At 37.6% G+C, this 27557-nt stretch overlaps 1 protein-coding gene across 1 annotated transcript in view; it reads left to right on the top strand.

Annotated features, from left to right (window-relative positions):
* Nucleotides 1–27557, top strand: part of KCNU1 (potassium calcium-activated channel subfamily U member 1) — a 133641-nt gene that overhangs the window by 11105 nt on the left and 94979 nt on the right. Inside the window, exons 3-14 of the mRNA XM_077769553.1 lie at nt 5548–5609; nt 6698–6788; nt 8152–8263; nt 9208–9283; nt 10746–10821; nt 14855–15025; nt 16154–16245; nt 17858–17968; nt 20302–20407; nt 21510–21592; nt 22752–22821; nt 25812–25964. Coding sequence (XP_077625679.1) covers nt 5548–5609; nt 6698–6788; nt 8152–8263; nt 9208–9283; nt 10746–10821; nt 14855–15025; nt 16154–16245; nt 17858–17968; nt 20302–20407; nt 21510–21592; nt 22752–22821; nt 25812–25964 — 1203 coding nt within the window. The remainder of the gene's footprint in view (nt 1–5547; nt 5610–6697; nt 6789–8151; nt 8264–9207; nt 9284–10745; nt 10822–14854; nt 15026–16153; nt 16246–17857; nt 17969–20301; nt 20408–21509; nt 21593–22751; nt 22822–25811; nt 25965–27557) is intronic.

The raw sequence follows: 27557 nt of genomic DNA, 5'->3' as shown, positions 1-27557 counted from the left end.
ATATAGACAAGCTACAAAATATTTCCATAACAAAGGTCCCTCATGTTTTTTTATAGCCAGATCCATTTCCTTCCCATCTTAACATTCTTCAACCATGGCAACCAAAGGTCTGTCTTATATTTGCTACTTTTGTGATTTATTTTTTTTGCAAGTTGATTCATCCTTATATTATTTTTTAAATTTTATTTAAATTCAAGTCAGTTAACATACAGTGTAGTCTTGGCTTCCGAATAGAATCCAGTGACTCATCTCTTATATGTGATACCCAATACTCATCCTAAAATGTGCCCTCCTTAATGCCCATCACCCATTTAACCCCAGATAGTCCTTAGGATGCAACTTCTTTCAGTTGCTCCCTCCCTATAACTACCATATTCTCCTTCTACCTTTCCCGTCCTCCAGTGCTGTTTCATAGATCTTTAGAATCCCAGTAGGAGCACTGATTGTAATTTGACCAAGTTTAATTACATGTTCTGTATTAGCGTTTTCATAGAAGGTCATTTCAGCTCTTTTCTCTGCTTCATCCTCCTATTTCCTTATACTTCCCCCGTAACTGGCATTTTCTATTGTCCGCTAATACTCATTCATGAAGGTTTAGAGTATTCGGTGGCCTGTGTTTACTGTGTTGGCTGCTGCTTGTGTTCTCTAGGTACACAACACCATCCACCAAGTAAATTGGCAGTTTTAAGCCCCACTGTGGAAATCGGTCTCAATTTACTGTGTGTTTTCCCACACAGACAAACATGGGAGATCATGCCGTGGCCAGCAACTCTGTGAACAAGTCTCTCTCTGGAACAGGTCTCACACTTTTCCATTTATTTCTCTTTGCTTTCCTGGATGCTTCTGTGAAAAAAAAATGGTGTTGCTGCTGCTAGCCAAGAGATTCCCCCATCAGTGACTGTGCGGCTGCAGAGTCTCTTCCAGTCTCTGGCTTTATGGCTTCATCTTTAGTCTGTGGGCTCAAGTGGAGGGCTTTCTACCCCTCAACCCCACAAACAGCCAATGCTTCCAGACCTTGCTCCTCTGACCCAAGAGAAATGTACACATCCCCTTGGAAATCCCTCCTGTATCTGCCTGACTCACTGAACCGTGTTCACAAGATGTTAGCTCCCAGTGCCTACTTTTGGTTAGGTATACATTTTCCTGTTTGTTATATATTGTTTCTGGGTAATATTGTTGAGGTTTATGGCGTGAGGTTGGTATTGTTCTTAGTTTCAAATGAAACTAACATTTTCTCTTTTTCCGGGTGGGTGCAGGGGGGTTAATTTTGTCAGTTTGGAGGTTTGTAAACATATGGCCTGCCATCATCCTTCTGGAAGCCTGTCAATATATGGTTTATACTTGAAGAATCACTTAAGAGATTTAGTGAGAGGAAAAAAAATCGTGTAAAGAGAAGAAAAAGATGTCATGGAAACTGTTAATCATTATCAGTACTCTGAAATATATGTATATAATCCCCCAATATCCACTCCAAACATCTTTCCTGAGCTTCAGAATACATTTCTAACTGCCATTAAACCCACAAACTTAGTAATATCTCCATCAACACTTGATATAAATGTTAAAATGGAACTTATAGTAAAGGCTGAGACCCCAAGGAAATAGATGCCAGTAACTCCCAGGTGTTAAATAAGCTGCAATATTGCCACTTACAAAGCAGTTGGAAGAAAACCATTTGAAGCTCTTAACCTGTTATCCAATCACATGTAAATTATGGTAAGTTAGTTCTTTATATGTTCTGGATACTAACCATTTATCAGATATGTCATCTGCAAATATTTTCACCCATTCCGCAGGTTGCCTTTTAGTTTTGTTGATTGTGTCCTTCACTGTCCAGAAGCTTTTTATTTTGATGAAGTCATTTTCTTAATGCTTTATTTATTTCTGAGAGAGAGACAGCATGAGCAGGGGGAGGATCAGAGAGAGAGGGAGATACAGATTCTGAAACAGGCTCCAGGCTCTGAGCTAGCTGACAGCACAGAGCCTGATGCAGGACTTGAACCCACGAACCGTGAAATCATGACCTGAGCCAAAGTTGGACACTTAACCAACTGAGCTACCCAGGCGTCCCTATTTTGATGAAGACTTAATGGTTTGCTTTTGCTTTTGTTTCCCTTGCTTCAGGAGACCTACATAGTAAGAAGTTGCTATGGTTGATGTCAGTTACTGCCTGTGTTCTGTGCTAGGATTTTGATGGTTTCAAATCCTACATTGTGGTCTTTAATCCATTTTTAATTTATTTTTGTGTATGGTGAAAGAAAGGATCCAGTTTCATTCCCTTGCATGTTGCCATCCAGTTTTTCCAGCATCATTTGTTGAAGAGACTCTTTTTCATTGGATACTTTTTCGGGCTCTGTAGGAGGTTAATTGACCACATAGTTGTGGTTCATTTCCAGGTTTTCTCTTCTGTCCCATTGATCTGTTTCTGTATTTTTGTTTTGATCTCTACAGCTTTGTAATGTAACTTGAAGTCTGGAATTGTGTTGTCTCCAGCTTTGCTTTTCTTTTTCAAAGTTTATTTGGGGGGTCTTTTGTGGTTCCATACAAATTTTAGGATTGTTTATTCTATTACTGTGAAAAATACTATTGATGTTTTGATAGGGATTCCATTAAATGTGATTCCTTTGGGTAGTATAGACATTTTAACAATATGTATTCCTCCAACCCATGAGCATGGAATGTTTTTCCATTTCTTTTGTGTTGTCTTTAATTTCTTTCATTAATGTTTTTTATTTTTCAGAGTACAATTCTTTCACCTCTTGTTAGGTTTCTTCCTAGTTATTTTATTGTTTTTGGTGAAATTGCAGTTGTTACTGATTCATTAATTTCTCATTCTGCTGCTTCATTATTGGTGTATAGAAATGCGATAGATTTTTGTATGTTGATTTCAAATTCTGTGACTTCACTGAATTCATTTATGTATCAGTTCTGGCAGATTTTTGGTGGCATCTTTTGGGTTTTCTATATAGAATATTATGTCATCTATAAATAGTGAAAGTTTGACTTCTTCCTTGCCTATTTGGATGCCTTTTATTTCTTTTTGCTGTCTAATTATTGAGGCTAGGACTTCCAGTACTGTGGTAAATAACGATGGTGAGAGTGGACATCCCTGTCTTGTTCCTGACCATAAAAGAAAAGCTGTTTTTCCCACTGAGGATATTAACTGTGGGTTTCTTCATGTATGGCCTTTATTATGTTGAGGTATATTCCCTCTAAACCTACTTTGTTGAGGGTTTTTATCGTGAATGGATGTTGTACTTTGTCAAATGCTTTTCCTGCATCTATTGAAATGATCATATGATTCTTATCCCTTCTTTTATTAATGTGGTACATTATGTTGATAGATTTGTAAGTATTAAACCACCCTTGCAACCCTGGAATAAATCCCTCTTTTTAAAAAATAATTTAATGTTCATTTTTGAGAGAGAGAGAGAGAGAGAGAGAGAGAGAGAGGCCACTAGCAGGGAAGGGGCAGAGAAATAGGGAGACACAGAATCCCAAGCAGGATCCAGGCTCTGAGCTGTCAGCACAGAGCCCAGCACAGGGCTTGAACTCACTAACTGCAAGATCATGACCTGAGCTGAAGTCAGACACTTAATCGAGTGAGCCACCCAGGCGCCCCTGGAATAAATCCCTCTTGATTATGGTGAATGATTTAAAGACTTTATAAAACTCAACACCCAAAAAACAAACAATCCAATTAAAATGGACACAAGACATGAATAGAAGTTTTTCCAAAGAAGACATACAGATGGCCAAGAGACACATTAAAGATGCTCAACATCACTCATCATCAGGGAAATAAAAATCAAAACTATAAGGAAATATCACCTCACACCTGTCAGAATGGCTAAAATCAACACCACAAGAAACATCAGGTGTTGGTGAGGGTGTGGAGAAGGGGAATCCTCCTGTGCTATTGGTGGGAGTGCAAACTGGTGCAGCCACTCTGGAAAACAATATGTAGGTTCCTCAGAAAGTTGAAAATAGAACCACAATTTAGCAGTTGCACTACGAGTTATTCACCCAAAGAATACAAAACTACTAATTCAAAGGGATATATGCACCCTGATGTTACAACAGCATTATCTACAATAGTCAAATTATGGAAACAGCCCAAGTGCCCATTGATTGATGAATGGATAAAGAAGGTGTGTTATATATATACACAATGGAATATTACTGCAGTATAAAAAGGAGACCCTTAGTGATTAAGTATTATCCAGTCTGCAATGCTTCTGCCCCTTCCCCTTGCATTTCTGATCCCCTTTATTTTGTTAAACTTTATTTTCTGAGCATGTGACTTGTAACATACCATGTAAGTTACAGATTAGTTATCTTTATTTATTGTCTAGACTCTAAGATCCATAAAGGCAGGGATCTTTGTACATGTTGTTCACTGATAGATCCCAATCATCAGAATGATATTTGGGTCAAGATAGGTACTAAAAAAAATACTTGCTAAATTTTAATTTGAATTGAATTGGTATCTCCAAAGAGCAGTGCAAGTAAATATTAAACACCTTCCCTTACAGACCCCCAGGGTGAGAGCATAGTGATCTAACAGCAGTCAAGTCCAGCATTTCCTTTTCTAAACTCCCTTTTCTGTTCATTCTCTCACACTGACCTACAATTCTGGAGAGGCTGGAGGTAGCTTAGTCAGTGAGCAATTGAAAACAAAAACTCAAAAGGTGTTCATAGAGAGGAGTTTGACCTCTTTTCCAGTACAAGTTACCTGCCCGAGGAACACCTGAGCTTCAAGGGAGTAAAGCTTTTACTTGTAACTAAAATTCAGTTTACTGTTAGTATTATTAATAATATAACGGACTGAACATAAAAAAAGAGACTGGGAAACTAGAAATGATTGGAGGAATGTTTGGTTACCTAAAGTTGACCTGAAAAGTCATAGAGTCTGCAAAAGATTTCATCCAAATGCTTTGAGGATTTGGAAGGGGAAAACTTCTGGTAACATTCCACCAGCTCTACTCTTTTGATAAACTGGGCACATTGGCATGTTAAATACACTCATATTCTTTTCCTCATTTACAGCACGTTCCCTCTTTTCAAAATCCTGACTGTCCTTTTAGATGGACAAATTGGGACTGTTTCTTCTACAGTATCACAGACAATTCAAGTCCAGAGTTTATATCTAATAACCCTCATTTCCAGCATGTAATAAAGTGCATAACACATTTAAAGCACTTAATAAATGTTTGATGAATGAAGAAATGCATACATGATAGGACTTCATAAAGCTTTATGAGCAGTAGGGGGGACAAACTTTATCCTAAAGTATATAAGAATGAAAATTGCATAAGTAAAATGGGTGGGTACATGTCATTTATTGAATACCTAGTAAAGGTCCAGTAAGTTTCTCTTGGGTGAAAGAATGAATGAATGCATGCATGCTAACATAAATGAATGTGTGAAAGATGGCTGCATACATAGGCAAGGTTCAAAGAGTAAACACAATTTTGTTGGCCTGTTTATTCATCTATATATAAATAAAATGATTTGTAATTTGGTTCTTGTTTTTTGTTTTTCCAGGTGATCCTTGTATTTGTCCTTAGCATTGGGTCTCTTATAATCTATTTCATCAACTCTTCCGAGTGAGTAAAATCCCCAGTCATCCTTGTCTTCCATGTCATTCGGTTGCCAGCTAGTTTGGAATTTTCTGTCAGTAATAATGTTTAATATGCTTTCAGACATATACACTTACAAATTCATTTAAAAAAATGTAAGTGTTCCCTTCTCCCCATGAAGCACTAAATCCAGTTTTACCAGAAAAATTCATGAATTTCCCCTGTATCCTGTCATCGTGCATTGCTAGGGGCTGTGGTGCTGTACACTTGTCTATTTTAGAGTCTCTGAGACTAGACACCTCCAGCGGTGGTCTCCACCCTTGGACTCTCATGAGGGTGTTCTGTGTCTTTGGAACCCTTAAGTGTTGAAACAGAATTTTTATGGTTGTTTCAGGGTTTCTCATAGGTTTCAAACAACTCTGCATGGTTTTGAAGAAAGGAACACGAGAGATCTCGGCTGGGTCAAAGGAGCAAGTTACTGTCTGCTCTTCTCTGAAGCCATTCTTATCTTCTATACCCAAGTTAGAATGGTTTTTTTGGATACAACCCAATCTGATCTGAACTCCACGCTAGTCAGCTGGGAATTACACTGGATTTCCAGCTGAAGTAAAATGGGGATTACAGGGCCACAAGTCAGGCAATTTTAGAAATCCTAGGGAAATTAGTCCTATTTCCTTCGTGAGCTCCTTACTGATCTTTTAGGAAGTTCTCTTTAAATTTGGGTTCATATCAGTCCATTTGACTTAGTGTAGCTTTGTATGAGAAGGGTACAGAAGTCAAAATGCCCTGGTCGGGTAGATGGTTTTGCAAACCACGCAGAGCCACGTAGTCTCTGCGCATCTGAATCCTCATTGATAAAACAGAAATAGAAACTGTATGAAAGGAAGAACAGGTAATTGTCCTGTTATTTTCAGCTCCACATGCAGTCCAGTGGCTTTGTTTGTGCATACTTTTCCTCCCAAGAGAAAAGCAATTTCCTTAAAATGTGAACTTAAGTGTCTTGGATTAACCATTCATAGTGAATAAATAGAACATTGCTGACTCTTTATTTGGTCTTATATAGTCAGAACTTTTAAAATGCACATCTGTATAAATTGTTCTTATTTCTTTTCCAGCCCTGTTGGAAGCTGTTCTTCATATGAAGACAAAACCATCCCTATTGATTTGATTTTCAATGTGTTCTTTAGTTTCTATTTTGGATTGAGAGTAAGTATCTATGGAAAATGGGAAGAAACAAATGAACACAACAGGTGCAATGTAAAGAGGTCTGTATGTGCCCTAGTTGTACAATCTGCCTCTGTTTTCAAGCTCTACCACTAGAGAGTGGGTGCCCTAACCTGTCCAATGTATAAAGATGTATGAAAACTCTCTCCCTTGCACTTGAAACTGTATCTAGGCCAAAAATTCCAGTGCAAGTGAAAATGATTCCTTTTGATACCCCATCACACTGTCCTCCATATTGGCTTCCCAGCCCACTGGCGATAAAGCTTTACTAATAATCACAAGCTAGGGAACCTGAGTAGCAGCCTCTGAAATATCATTGGCTCCACTGATTCCACCACTGGGACATGTGCCTGTAACTGTACAAAATACTTTATACCTTTGTTTCATTTTTGTTACACTCATTTTTTAAATAGTTCTTTCATTCCACGGGAATTTATTGAGGATCCATTGTAGACCTAGATTTCAGTTTATTTATCCATCGCATGTTTATAGGAGACTGTAGACACACACACACACACACACACACACACACACACCTATATTTTTATCACCTTCCTTTAAAACTTAACTCTGACAACAGTGACCATCAAAATCTTTCTATAGTAATTTCTCCCTCTGTAAATGCTTGCTTTCTTAATCTAAACAGGAAAGCTCATTGACACAGATCTTGGCCAGCCAAACTTCTAGATAGTTGTACTTGTTCCATTAAGGGCCATTCTAAATCATGTATCTTCATTGTTCACAAATAGGAGGCTTTATCTATATAATTCTATATATCAGAAAGCTCTAGGAGCATCAGTAAGTTCAAAGTGTTTATTATGAAGTATAAGTGTTAAGATCTGGTGAGTAAAATGGGTTCATGTTCATTTACTGAACACCCACTAAAGGAAGTCTTTTTTAAAAAAAATTTAAAGTTTACTTATTTATTTTGAGAGAGAGAGGGGGAGAGAGGGAGAAGGGGAGGGGCAGAGAGAAAGGGAGAAAGAGAATCCCAAGCAGGCTTCATGCTGTCAGCTCAGAGCCTGATACACGGCTTGAACTCACAAACTATGAGATCATGTCCTGAGCCGAAACCCAAGAGTCAGATGCTTAACCAACTAAGCCACCCAGGCACCCCTAAAGGTACAGTCTTTATATAAATATATATGTATCTACATATCTATACTAATGTATAATTCAAATATATAGCTGTCTGAATATACATATGTGTGTATATATGTGTATGTGATTGAATGAGATCACAGCTTCAGTTGATGAGTGAGATGAATGAATAAAGCCACTGGTATGTTCAGTTTTAAATTCTTGAGGGTAACAGAATGTGGAGTCTTTTGTTTCCATTTCATAGTTTGTGGCAGCGGATGACAAGATCAAGTTTTGGTTGGAGATGAATTCAATGGTAGACATCTTTACCATTCCACCAACCTTTATTTCTTATTATTTGAAGAGTAACTGGCTAGGTAAGTGCATGGTGGGAATCAGGTGCAATCTTTCAAAAAAAAAAAAGAATTTTCCACACTCATAAGTATCCTTTATTTCCATTTTTTAACTGGCTTAAATGCCATTTAAAAAAATTCACTATGATTATATGGTTTTGTGATACATTTTCAAAACCTATTATTGTTTTTAACCTCAGTACTGATGAACAGTAGGTGATGGGGGTTGTTTATTGTTTGTGGACTGGCTCATCCACTGTCCAAGAGGCAAGGTTCAGACACCCCATCCCCCTGCAGCACCTGTACGCTGGAATCCCACATGGACTGGAAGAGATGAAAAGCCTCCCTTGGTCTCTCAAAGCAATAAATCATCCTAACCAGGCTGGCTGTGACATGTTAGAGATCTATCTAATTGCTTACTTTGTCTTTAAGGTGGATGTATGGACAGTGCACGGGCATTAGGTGGCTCTTACCAGTTTTTATGGAATTTTATATTATTATTTATTGCCTATCAAATACTCCTTCCTGTTGCAATTATTAAACTACATGAAGTAAAACATTGTGCGAAAACTGAGGAGCAGACCATAGAGATTCTATAGTCAGGAGTTTTAAGTGGTTTATGACTAAGCTACTGTCTCTTCTAAAGAGGAATTCTATAGGGTGAAATGTGAGTAGTGCTTATATGTGAGGCCTGCTCCCGCACGCTTTATATAATTACCTCAACAGCCCTGTGGGGCAGGTACTTATCATTCCCATTTTGTAGATGAGGAACTAGAGAAGTGAAGGGAATTGCTTTAGCTTACAGCAGCTGTTCAGTGTCAGGGCCATAATCTGAGCTAGAGCTCCTGCCCTTAAACCTGTGACCTCGCTCTGTATGTGAGTATCTCAGGGAGAGAAAGAAGGTAAGTAGTCCTGATTGCGTTATAACCCCGACCTTTGGCGGATTTGTCCTTTTGATTGCTTTGTAGGTTTAAGGTTCTTAAGAGCTTTGCGGTTGCTAGAGCTCCCTCAAATCCTGCAAATTCTCCAAGCCATCAGGACCAGGTAATTTCTTGCAAATTCTCCCAGCCATCAGCACCAGGTAAACACTAGCCCTGCCCTAACTCCTGCTAACTTGCTGGTTTGGATTAGGCAATTCAAAATGTAAACTGAACCTTCACCTCTTTTCCCATCAGAATTTCAGTGTAAACCCCACGAAATCCCTTAGCTCCCAAGATACTATTCGTCGCCTTACTCCTGCTGTATTAATATCACATGCTGGCTAGGAAGTTTACAATCATTCAAAAGAGTCTGTTTTGTAGAGCTACAGTGTGTAAGTCCATTTAGACTTGAATTCTGCCTCCCCCTCCAAAAAAATAAAAAATAAAATAAAAGTAAGTCAGAGGTTCTACATACTTGCTGTCATGAATAACATCTCTTCCATCTCAGAATGTAAGACAGTTCCTCTGACCATGAGGCACCCAGTAGCAGCAGGGAAATTGCTTACAAAAATGTAGCCGCCTAGGGGCGCCTAGGTGGTTCAGTCAGTTAAGCGTCTGACTTTGGCTCAGCTCATGATCTTACAGCTCATGGGTTTGAGCCCCGCATTGGGCTCTGTGCTGACAGATTAGAGCCTGGAGCCTGGTTTGGATTCTGTATCTTTCTCTCTCTCTGCCCCTCCCCTGCTCATGCTCTGTCTCTCTCAAAAATAAACATAAAAAAAAATTTTTAAAAATGCAGCTGCCTAAATGTCTCCAAAGGGAAAAAAAATTGCAAACTACATTTGAGTAGCAATACTCGTAAAGTTTTATGCAGTTTGGCTTAATGTTACCCACTGAAAATCTTCATGCCTCTACATTGTCCCTACAAACATCAAATTTTATAGGCCAGGTGATTTTGCTGCTAGGCATTCACATGTTATGGAGCGGTCAGGATTAGGAAGAGCTGTTCTTGTGTAACAGGTGACCCTACCTGAAAAGCACAGAGATTTCATCTAAACTCTAGAACTTTACTTAGAATACAGGAGCTTGTCCAGTCCTCGTCACTCAAAGAGCCTAGTATGAGTTTAGTGAGACATTTCTGTGATCTACTCAAAATTCCATTTTGCAAGCCCATTTTCTGGATTCCCAGGACACCGCACTTTGTGCTGTTACCTTAGACAGTGTGGCAATCGATTAAATTTAGTTTATGATGACACACGTATATTTGTAAAAACAATATATCAGGCTAGTGGATATCATGGCAAAGTATAAAATCTTTGAACAAGCGTGTGTGACTGGGTATGTCCAAAGCTGGGCACCTCAGACTCTCATGTGTATGTGAATCAAGCAGAGGGTCCTACCACAATGCAGATAAGTAGATCAGGGGTAGGGGGGTGGGATCCTGCATTTCTAATAATGCTCCCAGGTAAATGCATCATTGCTTTTGGCCCATGAGCCGCACTTCAGATAGCCCCATTTTAGAGGACAGAGTACTGTGTTGTTCTGGAATCTGTCCAAACCCAACAACTCTTTATTTCTTCCTCTAGCAATTCAGTGAAGTTTTCCAAACTGTTATCCATAGTCCTCAGTACATGGTTCACTGCTGCAGGATTCATTCACCTGGTAAGCATCTCCTCAAACTCTCACATGTTGCTCATCAGCACGAACATCTTTTCTTTAAAAAAATGCAAGCAAACCTTCTGAAGTCCTGTCTCTCTCACAGTAACCAGTGTGGCAGTTTATCTTTTTACTTCCCCTTTCTTGGTCTCCTGCACTCCCATATTTTCCACAAATATGTGTTTCCCGCACTCAAGGTATCTTATGTTCCTTCTTCCACCTTTCAAAACTTGCTTTTAAGAAAGGATCTAGTAAGCTTACACTTCTAAAGTATAAGCAGTAGGTGCACCTTATTGTTGTATCTTCATGGGGGGGAGGTGTCTCAGCATTAAAAAAAAGAAAGTCAAAGAAATGAAAGCAATGAGAGATTTTCACACTTAATGAAGCAGGAGAGTTGTGGGAGAGGAATTGCTAAGTTGCAAAGGGGAGCTTTGGGGCTTTCTCAGTTCTCCTGAAATCTGTCTGCATATATAGCTGCCTCCTTTGCCTATAGGAGAGTCTCATTCTTTTTCTTTTTTTAAGTTTATTTATGAGAGAGAGAGAAAGCATGAGTGGGGAAGGGACAGGGAGAGAAAGAGAGAGAGACAGAATCCAAAGCTGGCTCCAGGCTCCGAACTGTCAGCACAGACCCTGATGTGGGGCTTGAACTCAGGAGCCATGAGATCATGACCTGAGCCAAAGTTGGACACTTAGCCAACTGAGCCACCCAGGGGCCCTAAGGCTTGTTCTTATCCCACATAATCTGAGTTATAATAAATGGATTTTAACAATAAGGAACAAAATCTTGGACTTTATTGCTTGAGGACAGTTGAGGAGCAGTCATTAAAAATGCAGAAATTAGAGTAGCATGTTGAAAGCAGAGGTCTTGGAGAAAAGGAAACAAAACAAAAAGCACAGCAGGAGCCTTTTTCACTTGAGTCCTCCTCTCAAAATTAATTAAAGCTTTAACAGTAAAACAGAAAAAGAGTTTTAAAATTAACATCTTCAGCTGATTAAGAAAAATGCCAAACACCAAATGCAAACCATGATACGAACCTTCAAGAAATCTGGAACCAGCCACATCCCTCTTCCGTCCTCAAGTAGGAGAGAAATTTCCCTGAAAGAAGATCACAGCAGTACGAGTGGATCCTTGGATCTAGAGGATTGCACCTGGGTGCATGGGCCCGCCATGGGAGCAGCAATCATCAGTGTCTCTCTGGAGACCTGTCGGCCATCGCAGAATGGTAGGCAAGAGAGTGCTCAAGGAGAAACGTTTTTGTCTCCAATAGCAGTTCCCAGTGAAGGGCTCTTAGTCTGACTGTGGCCTATAGACCTATTTTGTTTGACCTAATTATGTTTGTATTTTCTGTTCTAATTTTTTATTACTTTCTAACTTTTATGGAGAGCTCGCATAAAATCCCAGATTTCTGGATTCTTTGGGAAAACACAAAGTTTTGGCAATCCTGTCTCTGAAGGCCACTACCAGTCCTAGTTGTAGACTCGATGCTCCCTGTTAATAGCGTGTGCTCTCGAGTCGGACATGGTCTCAGCCAGGCTCACTTGAATCAAAGTCTCTTACTTAACTCTTCTAAGCATGTGAACATGTCACTTGTTAGTCACCCAGGTGAGGAGACCTCTCAGTGAGGATGCATGCAGAGGAAGAAAGGGAAACCACCAAATGGCTTGTGACTTAAGGGGATCCACTGTGAGTCACCCTAACATCTGGAATGTTGAAAGCCTGGAAGAACTATATCCCATAGCAAGGAAAATGATAGATTTGCTTGGGAGGATATTTGAAATGACAAACCGAAACAAAAGCTATAATTGTCCCAACTCACCATCTTCACATAATTACTGGCCTTCATCTAAAAGCTGATACCATCAAAAGGTGAGTATTGACCAGAAATTACCAAGAAGGGGCCTATGCTTAAATTCTGCCAAAAATAACAAGGGGGTATGGTAGAGACAAGAAAGACATCAACATAACAGCAGTTATTTAACATAACACTCATAAGAACAATAATTACAAGATATTGTGTCCAAGGAAATGGAGAAGAAAAAAAATCCATATTTGAGAAAAAAATGCAAATAAAAGATTTTAAAAACTATAAATATTAATTCACACAAAATACATAAGGTTTTAAGTAAAAGATTATTGAACAGTAGCAGGAGTTGGAAAACAGGCTGAAAGATATCAGAGAAAGAGAAGAATGATATCAGAGGAACAAATATTATAGAGCTGACAGTGACATTAGAAGAAACCAAAATGTAATCACATGTGACACAAACATGCTGAGGAGCATAGTGGACATGATTGCAGCAAAATGACACGGAAAAGAACAAAGGCATTTCAGCAATGTCAACTGAACATACTCTAAAGTTAGTGTTCCTGCAGCAAAGGACACAACAAATGACACCAGGAAAAGGTGCCAAAATAAAGTCTTGAATCTGTGGGTTAAAGGATATATACCATGCCCCAGTGTTGCGGGATTCTTTAGCTCAATACCCGGGGAACCTTGTCTTGCCACTTTGAAGAATGAAGAAGAGAACACAGAATAAAATGGGCAGCAGGCAACAGTTTTTATTAAAAAGTAAGAATAGCAGAAGGATAATACAAAAGCTCTCTTAGAAGATAAGGGGCCTCTGAAAGTGAATACCCCTGACTATAGGCAAGGGACTTTATTTTACAGGGTTTTGGTCCATTCCTTTTTCTTTTTTCCCTTTGTTTCTTTTAGGTTCTTTTTTTTATTGGCCTGATAACTGTAAAGGCAGACTTGTTTATTCCTGAGGGGAACCTGGGGAAGGAGTAGGTAGTGCTTGTTACATTCTTAAGGAGAACTTTGTGCCTGTGAGGGAGTTTTTCTCATGGTCAGGCCCGAGAGAGTTTTTTCTGAGGGAGTTTCTCTTATGGTTAGATGTTCCCAGCATTCTTTTAAAATACATGGTTTGCTCATTCTCAGGGACCATCAAGCCCTAGCTTCTCCCTGTCTGCCTACTGAATCCTATCTTTCCCTATCCTACAAGGAAAAATGACATAAATTATTTATTCCAACCATATGATGGATAAGGAGAGAATCCAAACAGAATCAAGCAAAGTCTATAGAACGGGGAGAAATGAAACTAGTCTCAGATTTCTTGTCAATGTCAATCAGTATGAGAAGGTGACTAGGGTCTGCAAAGTTTGTGTAGAAGTAGAAGCTCTCCTGTCATTTAAATATGCAAGAAAAAATAACACCCATGAGTCCCTCTTAAAAACATATCTTGAGGGGCTCCTGGGTGGCTCAGTTGGTAAAGTGTCTGACTCTTGGTTTCAGCTCTGATCATGATCTGTGGTTCATGTGATCAAGCCCCACATCGGGCTCTGTGCTGGCAATGTGGAGTCGGCTTGGGATTATCTCTGTCTCTCTCTCTCTCTCTCTCTCTCTCCCCCTCTCTCTCTGCTCCTCCCCTGCTTGTATAATTTCTTAAAATGTGAAGACTTAGGGAGAAGTCAGACGAAACATTATTCATGGGTTTTTTTAATCACTGAAAATATTTTTCTATTTTTTTGGCAGGGGGTGGTGGTGGGAAATAATGTGGAAAATTTGTTTATTTGCTTTTCCTTAGACACTAGCCTTCATGGCCTTGAGCTCATTGAAATGAAGTGCTCATACAAATTAATTCCTTTTTAATAGTAATCCTGAGCTAGCGGTAAATAAGAATAAATAATAATTGGTCAATCTGAGAACCTGGCTTCTCTGAGTCTCATGGCTCTAGAATGCAATGATTTGACCAAATGAAAGGACAGTGATATGGGCAGCCAGTCCCCCTGAGGAGCTCTCCAAATGTGGGCCCAAGCTGCATGCTCCTTCAGAGTTCAGCAGTAATCACAATGAAGGAAAACAAGACTGCACAATTTCTACCCACGCTTTGCAAACCCATTAACATGAGCTAGGAGTCATTAATCCTTCATTTGGATTGAATTACTAAGTGAGATTAATCCAATGTTTTGCTTATTCTATATGAACGTTCCCTTGGATTCCATTCAGAGACCTTTCCTGAATCTCCTCTCTTTGAACAGGTGGAAAATTCTGGTGATCCTTGGCTCAGAGGTAGAAATTCACAGAATATATCATATTTTGAATCTATTTACCTGATCATGGCAACAACGTCAACTGTTGGCTTTGGAGATGTGGTAGCCAAGACATCCCTAGGACGGACCTTCATCATGTTTTTCACCTTGGGGAGTTTGGTGAAGAATATTTTTAATACCTTTGAATACACTTATGTAAACTCAAAACATGTAGTTAATGGTGATAAGTAAAGCAATACAGGTTTGAGAGTGAATGTTGTATTATTCAGAGCAAGTGTCAAATGAAAATGGAAAGATATTTAGATCTCATGTTTTCCAAACTGCCATCCTCTGGAGCACGTGATTCAGTTGCTTGATTGCCAAAGATGAGGACGTCAAAGGAGAGCAGACTTTATTTACTAACCTCTACATTGAATTGAGCAATCCTAGATTCCTTAACCTTTTGCCCATCAGACTAAAGTCTTTCTTCCAAAGAGGAAGGGCTTTTGAGATTTGATCTGAATGAGCCCAAATGAGTAACTCTCTCTGAACTAGCATTTTACTGCAGATGTGTGGACATCTTTGCTTGGTTCAAGAGTGTGTCATGGACAAAGGGAACCTTTTTCTCTTCTAGTGACTTTAATTTCAGTTCCTTAAAAACCAGTAACAGAGTTCCCCCTCCAACGTTCTGATATTCCCCTGTCCATATTGTTACATACTCTCATTTCAGTCATTTCCCCTAAACCCGTCTCTGTGCCACATGCTTCATTTTTTTTCTAAGCCTCACATAGTATCACATCAGAAGAGTCAGAAGGGCAGTTAGATATGACTAGAGGACAAAAGAGGCAGGGAGTTTGCCTCACCACTTGTCTTTTCTTTCATAATTTTGAATGCTGCAAAGCATTTTATTTGATTTAAACCAAATCCAAAGGTTGAAGGAAGAAAAATGTCCTGCCATCTGAAATACAGTTCACAGATAAGAGACAGTTTTAGACACCTTCTTTCTCTTTTGTAATCTCAGAATTTTGGAATGTCCTTGAAAATAATGAGATCAGGGGACACCTGGGTGGCTCAGTCTGTTAAGCATCCAACTTCGACTCAGGTCATGATCTCGTAGTTTGTGGGTTTGAACCCTGTATCGGCCTCTATGCTGACAGCTCAGACAGAGCCTGGAGTCTGCTTCAGATTCTGTGTCTCCCTCTCTCTGCCCCTCCCCTGCTCATGCCCTGTCTCTCTCTCTGTCTCGGAAACAAATAAACATTTAAAAAAAATAATGAAATCTAACATTTTATTTGCTGATAATTTTAGATCCTATTTGCGAACTATATCCCTGAAATGGTGGAAATTTTTGTTAACAAGAGGAAATATACCAATTCCTATGAGGTGGTCAAAGGGAAGAGGTAAGTAGCTTTCAAGTATAATTTCTGCAGTTTGAGAAATTCTGCTAGTCACATACCTCTTTCTAAATGCCTATTGCTTAGCCTAAGTGAATATATCGGCAAGAACCTTTATTTGCTGATGAGGGAAGTGCTAAAATAAATACTTACATAAGAAGATATTTGGTATTTGATGAAAACAACTATGTAGATGCTGGTAAGAGCAGTAAATCAACTAAAATGACAGATAATATTGTCATTTCCTGTCAAATATTAACTGTGGCAATATTACTGCATCCCTTATCACTGTGCTCTTACCATCTATTAATTGATTTTAATCATGTGGTTAGCTTATGGCTAATTTCGCACAATGGATCAAATTAAAGCCACAGTTCAAATTTAAAATAATTACTTCAACTCTGTGGTCTTAGCCAAAATTCTCCTACCACCATAGGGGGGCTTATTCACAGGCAGAGGTTTGCTGGAGTAAAGAGCAATTTCCACATCTTCTACAATGCTCCATAGATCACCTGTTCTGTCCATGTCACAGCCACCTGTTCCAAAAGGAAAACGGAGTTTGGAGTAATTTACTGTATTTCTCGTTGACGTGTTATTTCTGTATCCACTATGGTCTGCACATCTAAGAAGGAGAAAATGAATTGGAGATCTTAACTTTGCAGTGACTCTTTTTTAGTCTCTATCTGCTGTAGAGGAAAGAGGTACAGTGGAGATAAACTCCCTTTGGAGTGGTCTCTTAGCACAATTGGATGAAAACCAAGACTTAGGAGTCTGAAGAGGAAAGTAAAACAAATAAACAAACAAACAAATAAATAAAAAATAATAATATGAATGAAAAATAAATATTGAAAACAGTGAAATGAGTTAGATAAGCCAAAGTCTTACACAGTTCATCACAAGAAAGGGATGCGGGAACACACGCCAAGTTAGCACAAAGGTCTGGAAATTTTAAGGTCAGGTTAGGCTACATGTATGCTTTTAGTTTCCTTAAATGAGTAATGGAGGGAAAAATAACTTTTTTAAATGCATTAAACCTAAGGAAATTGATAGCTATTTTTCACCATAAAAGTTAAGAGATTTTTACACCAGTCCTTGATGTCTGTCCATTGGACTCACTTTTTTGTACCTACTAGATAATTTTCAATGTGGAAGTTAAAAATAACCTAGAATGTGCCACCACCTCTGCCACATATGGACTATGAAAAAATCAGTGAACCATTCTGAACCTCTGCTGTTCCTTTGAAAAAGACTAGATTGGCTAATCAGGAATTGAGTGAAAGAAAGCAAGTGAAGTAACACATGTGCAAGTCTATTATCAGTTATAATAACTGAAGAATCTAGTGATTACAATGGTTATTATTGTATTCCTAAAAATCTATGTGTAATTCAAATGTTTGAATTCATACTCAACATGGAATGAATGAGAGACTACAGAAATATGATGTTTCTTTTCTCTATTTGAGATGCAATCTTCAATGTTACTATTTTTTAAATCTGGGTAATTCAAATACCAGATTGATTTAAAGCTAAGTTTAAGCCAGTTGTCCATCTCTACATTTGGACAGGAAGATAACCTCTGTTCCTCAGATGATCCACCTCACATATTCTTGCCCCCTAGGTTCATCGTGGTCTGTGGAAACATTACAATTGACAGTGTGACAGCTTTCCTGCGGAATTTTCTCCGCCATAAACCAGGGGAAATCAACATTGAGATTGTTTTTCTGGGAGAGTAAGTGTATCTGTATGATTCATGGGCTCTAAATTAGCCCTTGAAATATGTGTGCATTTTCTAATGGAAAAAAAATTATCCATGCACTATTCATAGGAAAGTTAGAAAATAATAGTAAGCAGAAAGAGAAGAAAAGGCAATCTTCTGACCAGAGTTAACCTCAGAGAATATTTAGGAATATATCTTGTCTGATGTTTATCTATATATGTACTAATATTGTTAGAGATACCCTATAATTTACTATTATATGACGGTGATTTTGTGTGTAAGTCTAGTTTGCTTTTGAATTATGTTCTGTTAATTCTCAGAATTGGAAATGTGAGTTGAAAAAGATGCAGAAAGGATTGTTTTTAGTGATGTTTTTGTATATTTTTCCACAAGGAAAGTCAAAGTCAACTATTTTGTGAAATACTGGAAAATGCATACTTAATATGAAAAGAGTTTTAAGTAGGCAAAGTGGTTTCTTATTGTTTTATTCCACAATTTTGGCTCCTAGCAAGATTGAACAATTTTTGTATGTTTTGACCATTTGATTTTCCTTTTTTGATGAATGAAGAAATTTGTCTTCATTTCTCAGAACTTCTTTTCTATGAGGATGATCTTCTGTTGCTTTACTGACTTCTCAGCAGCCTTAATGTATTTTGATATTAGCCTTTTTGTGTCATTTGTTGTAAATATTTTTCTCTTTGCCTGTGTGTGTGCAAGCAGAAGCATTTGATTTACATGTACTATAATTCGTTGACTTTTTCATTTTGGCATTTGGCTTTTCTGACACTCTTTGGCTTTTTCTGTTCTAGAATTAAGCAAATATTTTTATGTTTTCATATTGAAATATTTTATATATAAGCTCTTTGGAATTGGTTTTGTGTAGAGTGTAGAGAACTAACTTTTTTATTTTGTCCAAATGGCTTATCAGTTATCCACACATCACCAAATAAGTCAAGCATATTTGAAATGGCATTTTGATCTTGTACATGACTGTATATAGGATCACTTCCACCTTCATACATTTTATAGTTAAACACTTTGTACTTTTTACATTATGGCATGTCCCGTCCGCTATAACTTTGGACTCTCCTATCTGATATAACCAATCAGCATTTTGAACTCCTTCATGGTCCAGTATTGATGGACAGTCAACAATTCTATTTCAGTATAATTGCCTGCCTGTCTTCTCAGTAATTTGTTACTTGAATCCTTATTTTAAAAAATAGTTGAAAAAAGGCAAAATTAGTGATAAGGGACTAATAATTATAATCCAGTCGATATAAAAAAATCATTAGCTGTATTTACTGCTGTATTTTCATGGATTACTGTAGGTTATTATAGGTACTTGACAAGGGAATGAATGAAAAATTTTTAAATTTATTTTAATGTTTATTTATTTTTGAGAGAGAAAGAGAGAGAGACAGAACACTAGCGGGGGAGGGGCAGAGAGAGAGAGGGAGACACAGAGTCTGAAGCAGGCTCCAGGCTTTGAGGTGTCAGCACAGAGCCCAATGTGGGACTCGAACCCACCAACCGGGAGATCATGACCTGAGCCGAAGTTGGGTGTTCAACTAACTGAGCCACCCAGGAGCCCCTGAAACAGAAATGTGAATTTTCTTAAAATGGTACAAAATGTTGGAAGCTCTCCTCTAGAATTTTTCCAATTATCTGTAATTTTTGATGATTTATATCCTCCACCAGACATTCTCTGTGGCTCCATATTCACACAACTAAATTGCTTACTGAATATCTCCATCCCAGAGCTTCAGTGCCCCCTCAGACTTCACATTTTCAAAAACAAACTCATGATTTTATGTTTCTCTCTCCAGCTAACAAGGCATATACTAAAACATACATAAAAGAAGGAAAGAACACAGTATTTTCTATCTCAGCCAATTGGACTTTATCAGTGAAGTTCCTTAAAATGGAAAGCAAGGCATTCTTTTTGCTGCTCCTCTCCCTTAAACATTGATGATGTATACTTTCATCAATTTTGTCTCCTAAATAAATACTAGTTGTGTCTCTGCCACTTCATATCCACTATCACAGCCCTATTCAGTTAATATTTTGTATCTCCTTAAGTTCTGGGAAGGCCACATTACTGATTTGTGCCTTTTTCTCAGAAACTCTTCTCCTGCTGTTACATAACTGATTTGTTCTCACTCTTCAGCACCCAGAAGTAAGGCTAGGCATCAGTACTCCCTAACCACATAGATTGGTAATAGAGGATGGATGCTTGCCTACAGGAGATTAGGAGTTCTGTTAAAGCCACTAAATAAATGCAATGATCTCTAAACCAAAGTTAGTCATCATTTTACATCTTTGGTACTATATTCGTTGCCCAGGGTTCCTCCTTCCTTGGAATTAGAAACATTATTTAAGTGCTACATGGCCTATACAACTTTTGTTTCTGGATCCGCACTTAAGTGGGAAGATTTGAGGCGAGTTGCGGTAAGAACTAGTTGTTTTTTCTTCTGATTTCTCTTAAATTGCAACTATTAAGATGATAGGATGCATTTCTCTTTCAAAAGTATTAGTCCAGATGCTTAAATTGGGGGAAATAAGACTTCCTCAACTTTAAAAACTGATCATATAGGAAATATAGCTATTACGCCTTCAAATCCTCCTTGATAAATATCAAGTAGACAGCATACTTTTTACCTATACTTACGTTTACCTATACTTACATTTATTTATTTCACGAAATTCTCTATTTATTTAGAGCAATTTTATTTTAGCAGTCTAAGGAATCTGAAAAAGTTATGGATGGCAAAAGTGTGCGTTTAATCTTATCATGCGAATAAAATCCTTACCAGAGACAGATTTCGCAACTTTTTCTAAACACACTGATATGCTCTTCTGATAAGAGAAACAGGAAAGAAAATAGCAGAAATCCTGTTAAGGTTGGGATGAAAAATAATGAGCAAAGGTCAACAGTCTAGACAGCTTTCATTTAAGATCAGAGTAGGCTTCTTCCCATGTTTTAAGTTTCATAGAATCACATAAACCAAGGGCTGCAGTTTTTTAAATCAGAGATCTCTAGAGTTAACAGAGAATTGGAGTATAAAATGACAGACTCAGAATAATCTTTCTCTTTCCTGCAACTCGGTATTATAAATGTCACTTCAATAATATTCTAGACCCTTAAGATTCAGAATCCACAAATATTGAATGATTGATTACTTTGGCCTAAGCATACCTCCAGTTCCTCCATTCTTTGCTGTCCTTAGAGGCAAATCAATGTATAAGAAGCTCTTAAAACCTTTGTTTTGGATAATAGGAAAAATATAAACTGTGTACTTTACTGGTTTTGTCTTGCATCTGTGTTGGAAACCCTAAGCCCAGGTCTGTCCCCTGCAGCACTTTCAGCCACTACAGCATCTACAGGACTCTGATCCTGCTGTAAGGATATCCTTATCACCACTCCTTTCCAAGAGTGTTCTCTTTCTTAGGCGAAATTTTATGATAAAACCACAGGGAAACCCAAAGGGGGAACACTAGAGCATTTCCCATGTAATTAACAAGATGGCCGCTGTCTAATCTTGAAGCATAGGTGGAATCTGCAGAAGCATGCCTGATCATAGCCAACCCTTTGTGCAGTAATTCGCATGCTGAAGACATTTCCAACATCATGCGGTAAGAAGCCGGCACAGTTTTATATGCTTCAAGCTGATTTTATTTCTACCTCTTTTATGTTTTACTTTTATTTTATTTTACTTTTTTGTATTTCTACCTCTTTGAAAATAAAGCCCAGTGGCCCAGTGCGTTGGACCAAATGGGAGAAGTTGTCATCTATCACAGCACTAGGTTCATCATATTCCAGCTTCCTGCCTATTTTCCATTTTTTTTTCTCCCAGAGCTGTGTGCATGCAAAAATAGAGTATCCTGAGTATCTTTGTGCTTCTCCATGTACTTTCCTAAGGTTTCATGTGGATAGTAGTTATTTAAATTTAAAAAGCAAGCATACAAATGACTGATAACTTCAGATAACACCATTATAAATGACATCTTTAAATCTGCAAAAACAAAGATGCCACTTCTGATTGGTGAATCCTATTAGTAGACTTTATTTATTGCGGTTTTTCTCCAGTATTTCTGGTGAAATATTTTGTATCATTTGGTGTAATGTGCTTGTGATTATTGGCAAATGTCTTCAAGATGACTAGAATTGGTGTTACCATCTTTAACTATGAGCTATCTATGAGCGGGAACATGACTTGTAGTAATAGCTTCAAGCTATCATGGTGATGGCAAGGGCATTGTGCCCAACCATATGAACTTCTGGTCCCCAGAGCATAATAAACATACATAGCTTCTACAAACAGCAAGAAACAGTTGAGAACATATACTGTGATAATATAGTATATATGAGATAGACTTTAGTTTCTTAATATGTATAATGAGAAAGTTGGATAAGAGAGTCTATGAGCTACTTCAAGCTATAGACAGAAATCCAATCACTGTTTTTTTTTCTGTAATTAATGGGTTTGAGTTTGAAGGCTAAAATACATGAAACTGTTGATTTCCTCCTCAAGAATTGGTTCCAGAACACCACAGTCTCCTACTACCAAGAGCTGACCTTTCCATAGATTTAATGTACTAAGTCACTAAGACAATAGCACCCTTTACTGTGTATGCAATTAAACAGAACATTTTTAGAGAACAGCATAATAGTGATTTTTATGTGTTGTTTTATTGTGCTTACCCACACATCAGTTTAATTCTGAATTAGATTATATTACAAAGCCATTGCAAATTGCATGTCACTGATGAGCATATTTGTTGTTTTATATAGGGTTCTCTCTATCAAAAACTATAACCCTAATACCAGAGTCATCATACAGATACTTCAGTCCCACAACAAGGTATGGTAACCTTCTAGCCTTCCTATTATCCCCTTTTAGTCTATAGAATTAAATAACTTCCTTTGTCTAAGTAATAAAGCTTATTAATTTCTCATAGGTCTATACTCAGAGATCTTTTGCCAGTTACAGGTGAAATATGGAGTCTCATTAAGGTTGTTAATCACTTAAAAATACAAATTCATAAGGAGGTATATTTTCATACTTTATCAGCTGCTGCCTGAGGGTCTAACTACTAATCCACCCAAATCTAGATGCTGATATCCTTTCATTTGGGACACTGACCCCTCTTGGTACATCCCTGACTACTGGGAGCCACTAAAAATGAAATAGCCTGATTAAGCAATCACAAAGGTTTGAGAGACAACCAAAAGCTAGGGCAGGGTTGAGCAGAAAGGTTTGACTCCTACACAAGGCCATTTCTTCAAAACTGAGACAGGTAGCTATTTTACCTCGTGGAGAATTTCAAGGAGAATGAAGAAACAGAGGAATATTTTCTAAATGAAAGAGTAAGATAAGACCTCAGAAAAAGACTTTGATGAAACAGAGATGAATGACAGAGTTCAAAACAGTCACAAAGATGGTCACTAAGCTATGGAGAAGAATGAAGAAAATGAGAACTTCAACAAAGATGGAGTGTGTAAGAAAGTAACCAAATAAAAGTCATGAGCTGAGGAATTTAGTAACTGAACCAGAAAAGATACAATGGAGGGGTTCAGTAGCAGACTAGATGAATCAGAAGAATCAGCCAACAAGAAGACAGTGTAGTGGAACTCACCTAATCAGAGTAGCAGAAAGAAAAAAGAATGAAAATGAGTGGGGACAGCTTATGGGACAATATCCATTGGGTCAGTGTTTGCATTATATGAGTCCAGAAGGAGAAAACCAAAGAAAGGGGAAGAAAGCTTATTTGAAGAAACAGTGACTGAAAACTTCCCTAATCTGGGGAAGGAAACAGACATCTACATCCAGGAAGCTCAGAGGATTTTAAGTAAGACGAACCTAGAGAGGAGTGGCTGGGTGGCTCAGTCGGTTAAGCCTCTGACTTTGGCTCAGGTCATGATCTCATGGCTTGTGAGTTCAAGCCCCAAGTTGGGCTCTGTGCTAACAGCTCAGAGCCTGGAGCCTGCTTTGGATTCTGCTCCTCCCTCGCTCATGCTCTCCCTCAGGCTCTCTCTCACAAAAATAAATAATAAACATTAAAAAAAAGAAGAGGAAGAAAAACGGTGACCCACACCAAGACTCATTATGATTAAAGTGTCAAAAGTTAAAGAGAAGGAGAGACTCTTAAAGTCTGCAAGAGAAAAACAACTGGTAATGTATAAGGGAACCACTATAAGACTAGCAACAGATTTTTTGGCAAAAACTTCACAGACCAGAAGGAAGTGGCCTGATAGATTCAAGCTACTGAAAGAAAAGAAAAACAAAAAACTGCCAATCCAGAATAGTCTACCTGGCAGTGAGTTTTTCACACAAGCAAAAGCTACAGGAGGTCATCATCACTAGGACAGCTTTATAAGAAATGATAAACTTCTTAAAGCTGAAAGGAAAGAGCATCAATTACTAACAGGAAAAGATAAGAAAGTATGAATCTCAATGGCAAAAGGAAATGTACAGTAAAATTTAGAATAATCTAATGTAAATGTGGACTAATCACTTATGAATGTAGTATGAAGTTTAAACAAAAGTAGTAAAAATAACTGTAACTGCAATACTTAGTAAGGGATATATAAGACCAAAAGCTATAAATTGTGATATCAGAAACAAAATGTGGGGGGAGAGAGAGTAAAAATATGGTTTTAGAATGTGATCAAACTTACGTCGTTAGGCCTTAAAATAGATTGTTATCAAAATTGGTTATGTGAGCCTCATAGTAGCCACAAAGGAACAATATGTGTAGATACACAACAAATAAAGAGAAAGGAATCTAAGATCTACAGAAAAACATCAAATCACAAAGGAAGAGAGGAAGAAAGGAACAGAGGATTTACAAAACAGCCAGAAAAAAATTAACAAATGACAGTAGGTACAGACCTGTCAATAATTACTTTAAATATAGATGGACTAAATTCTCCCATTTTAAAATTATTTATATACACACACATACATAATTATAATATATATTGTACATAATAAAATATATGATCTATATAATGGAATTTTGTTTAGCCATAAAAAAGAAGAAAATTTTGTGCTTGCTACAGTACGGATTGGCCTTGAGGGAATTATGCTAAGTGAAAATAAGTCAGAGAAAGACAAATACCATATGATTTGACTTATATGTAGAACTTAAAAAATTCAAAACAAAACAAAGCAAAAACCAAAAAAAAAAAAAAAAACCAAACCCCAAACATATAGATAGAGCAGATTGGTGATTGTCCGAAGTGGGGCAGGGGGTGTTGAAGGTGGGTAAAATGGATGAAGGGGATCAAAAAGAATAAACTTCTGTTTATAAAATAAATAAGTTATGGGAATATAATGTACAGCATGGTGACTATAGTTAATAATACTTTATTGTATATTTGAGAGTTACTAACAGAGTAGATCTTAAAAGTTCTCATCATAAGAAACAAATAATTGTAACTATTGGGGTAGTTGGTGGTAACTAGAATTACTACTGTAGTGGTCATTTCACAACATATATGAACATTGAATCATTATCTCATACACCTGAAGCTAATACAATGTTAGATGTCAGCTATATCTCAACAAAAACAAGGACAAAAATAAAAATTGTAGACTCAGGATGCCTTAAGAGGTCTACGTAATTTGACCGGATTTTGCAGCTCTCACTATTTTTGTTTTAAAAAGTGGGAGCAGTAGAACTCCCAATTTTTAAAAACTGAATTTGTTCTGATCCCTTCTCCTGACGCAAGCACAACAAATCCTTTCAAGTAAAATAAATGCAAGAAAGCACATCCATTCAGAAAAAAAAAAAACTTCCTTGAATTGTGTTTACTCTTAATGTTGACCTATTTTCTACTATGAAACAGGTTTTTCTGCCAAAGATCCCCAGCTGGAACTGGAATATTGGTGACAACATCATCTGCTTTGCCGAACTGAAGCTTGGATTCATGGCCCAAGGCTGTCTGGTGCCAGGCTTGTGCACCTTTCTAACAACTCTATTTATTGAACAGAACAAAAAGGTAGCCTTGTAAATTGTTGTTGAATCTTGGCTTTTTTCCCATGTCCTCACATGTTAGGATCAGACATAGGAAAAAAATAAAATGAAGAAGGCAAGAAAGCCCAAGAAGTAAGATTTGACTTCCATTTGAACTGCAAAGGATTGAGAGATCTAGACTGAAGTCCCAGATATTTACACTGACCTTAAAAAAGTTATTTATCTTATTCTTGTCTAAGAATATTTATCAGCAAAATAGAAATAATGTCTTTGTTTCCTACCTGCAGTCCAAGATGTTAGGAATATAAATGTAGAAGTACTTGTTATTGAACATCGAAATATTAATAGAGACGCCTGGGCAGCTTGGTCAGTTAAGTGTCCGACTCTTGACTTCGGCTCAGGTCATAATCTCACAGTATGATTAAGCTCCATGTAGGGCTCCTTGCTGATAGTCTGGGGCCTGCTTGGGATTCTCTCTCTCCCTCTCTCTCTGCCCCTCTGATGCTCTCTCTCTCTTAAAATAAGTAAACTTAAAAAAAAAAAAACCCAAAAAACAAAAAAGGAAATATAAATAAAGGCTATATTATTAGTGGCAAAATTATCTATTTAAAGATAAATATGCAATAATTGATATAATAATAAATATATTCATTGAACAAATAATAATACAAATAATAACTACAATCTAATGTTTCAGATTATTTTGGGGACACTCCATGCAGTAATAATAATAGTCACCACTATGAGTGCCTACTATGTTATTCATTTTAAATATATTATGTTTCCCCTTGATAATATTTTAAGGCAGAATCCCAGTAATGGGTCAGTGAAGCTAACTTGATTGTCCAGGAAGTTAGTGAGTGGCAGAGGTAGAAGTGTCTGACCCAATGTCTTACCACTATGCTTGGTGCCTATGGTTCTTAGGAATCTACTCACAACCTCCCACATCAGGTCCTTTGATACCTATGAGTCAAATGAGTGGCTCGAAGGAACTATTGGGATGACTGCTATAGGACAAAGTATGGCATTTGAAATGTCACTTCCATGAAGTATTCCAGGAAACATTCTAACCCTCAGCTGGGCCTGGTATCCCGTTGTCCAGAGGCTCTTCAGAGGCTCCGAGAGTGACATTTCATCCCCATTTAATTATGAGTCTACATAGTCTTCTCTTATGCTCAATTTCCCTCTTGACCTTTTTTTAAAATTTTATTTCCTATATTAATAAACTCAGAAAACTGCTGCATCTTTTCTAAATAAAAAATTGGAAAAATATAAAACAAAATAAAACCAAAACCTTTCTGTGGGCTTGGAAAATAAAATAAGCTATTAATCTCATAATCTGATTTTTGTAAGTATTATGTTAATATCTGTAAGACTTCTGAGTGTTCAGATTAAAAGACCTTGGATCAATGGTATGTGTTTCAGCTATATTAATTATATGGTGAGAAATTATAGTCCAGAGAGCATTTCCAGTTGCTTCAAGGCACAGAGTATTGCCTTTGGTTTAAACTTAGATTAGATCTACTCCAATTTACATACTTGAGCTCCCTGACTCCACTATCTAAATCCAAAATCCATTTTATCTTCCTGTTTCCCTTTCTGATCTTTAAAAGAATGA

The sequence above is a fragment of the Crocuta crocuta genome, unplaced genomic scaffold (genome assembly GCF_008692635.1).
Source record: "Crocuta crocuta isolate KB4526 unplaced genomic scaffold, BGI_CrCroc_1.0 scaffold698, whole genome shotgun sequence".
Classification (NCBI taxonomy): Eukaryota; Metazoa; Chordata; class Mammalia; order Carnivora; family Hyaenidae; genus Crocuta; species Crocuta crocuta.
The sequence above is the reverse complement of the archived record's forward strand: the minus strand, read 5'-3'. Positions and strand labels throughout refer to the sequence as shown.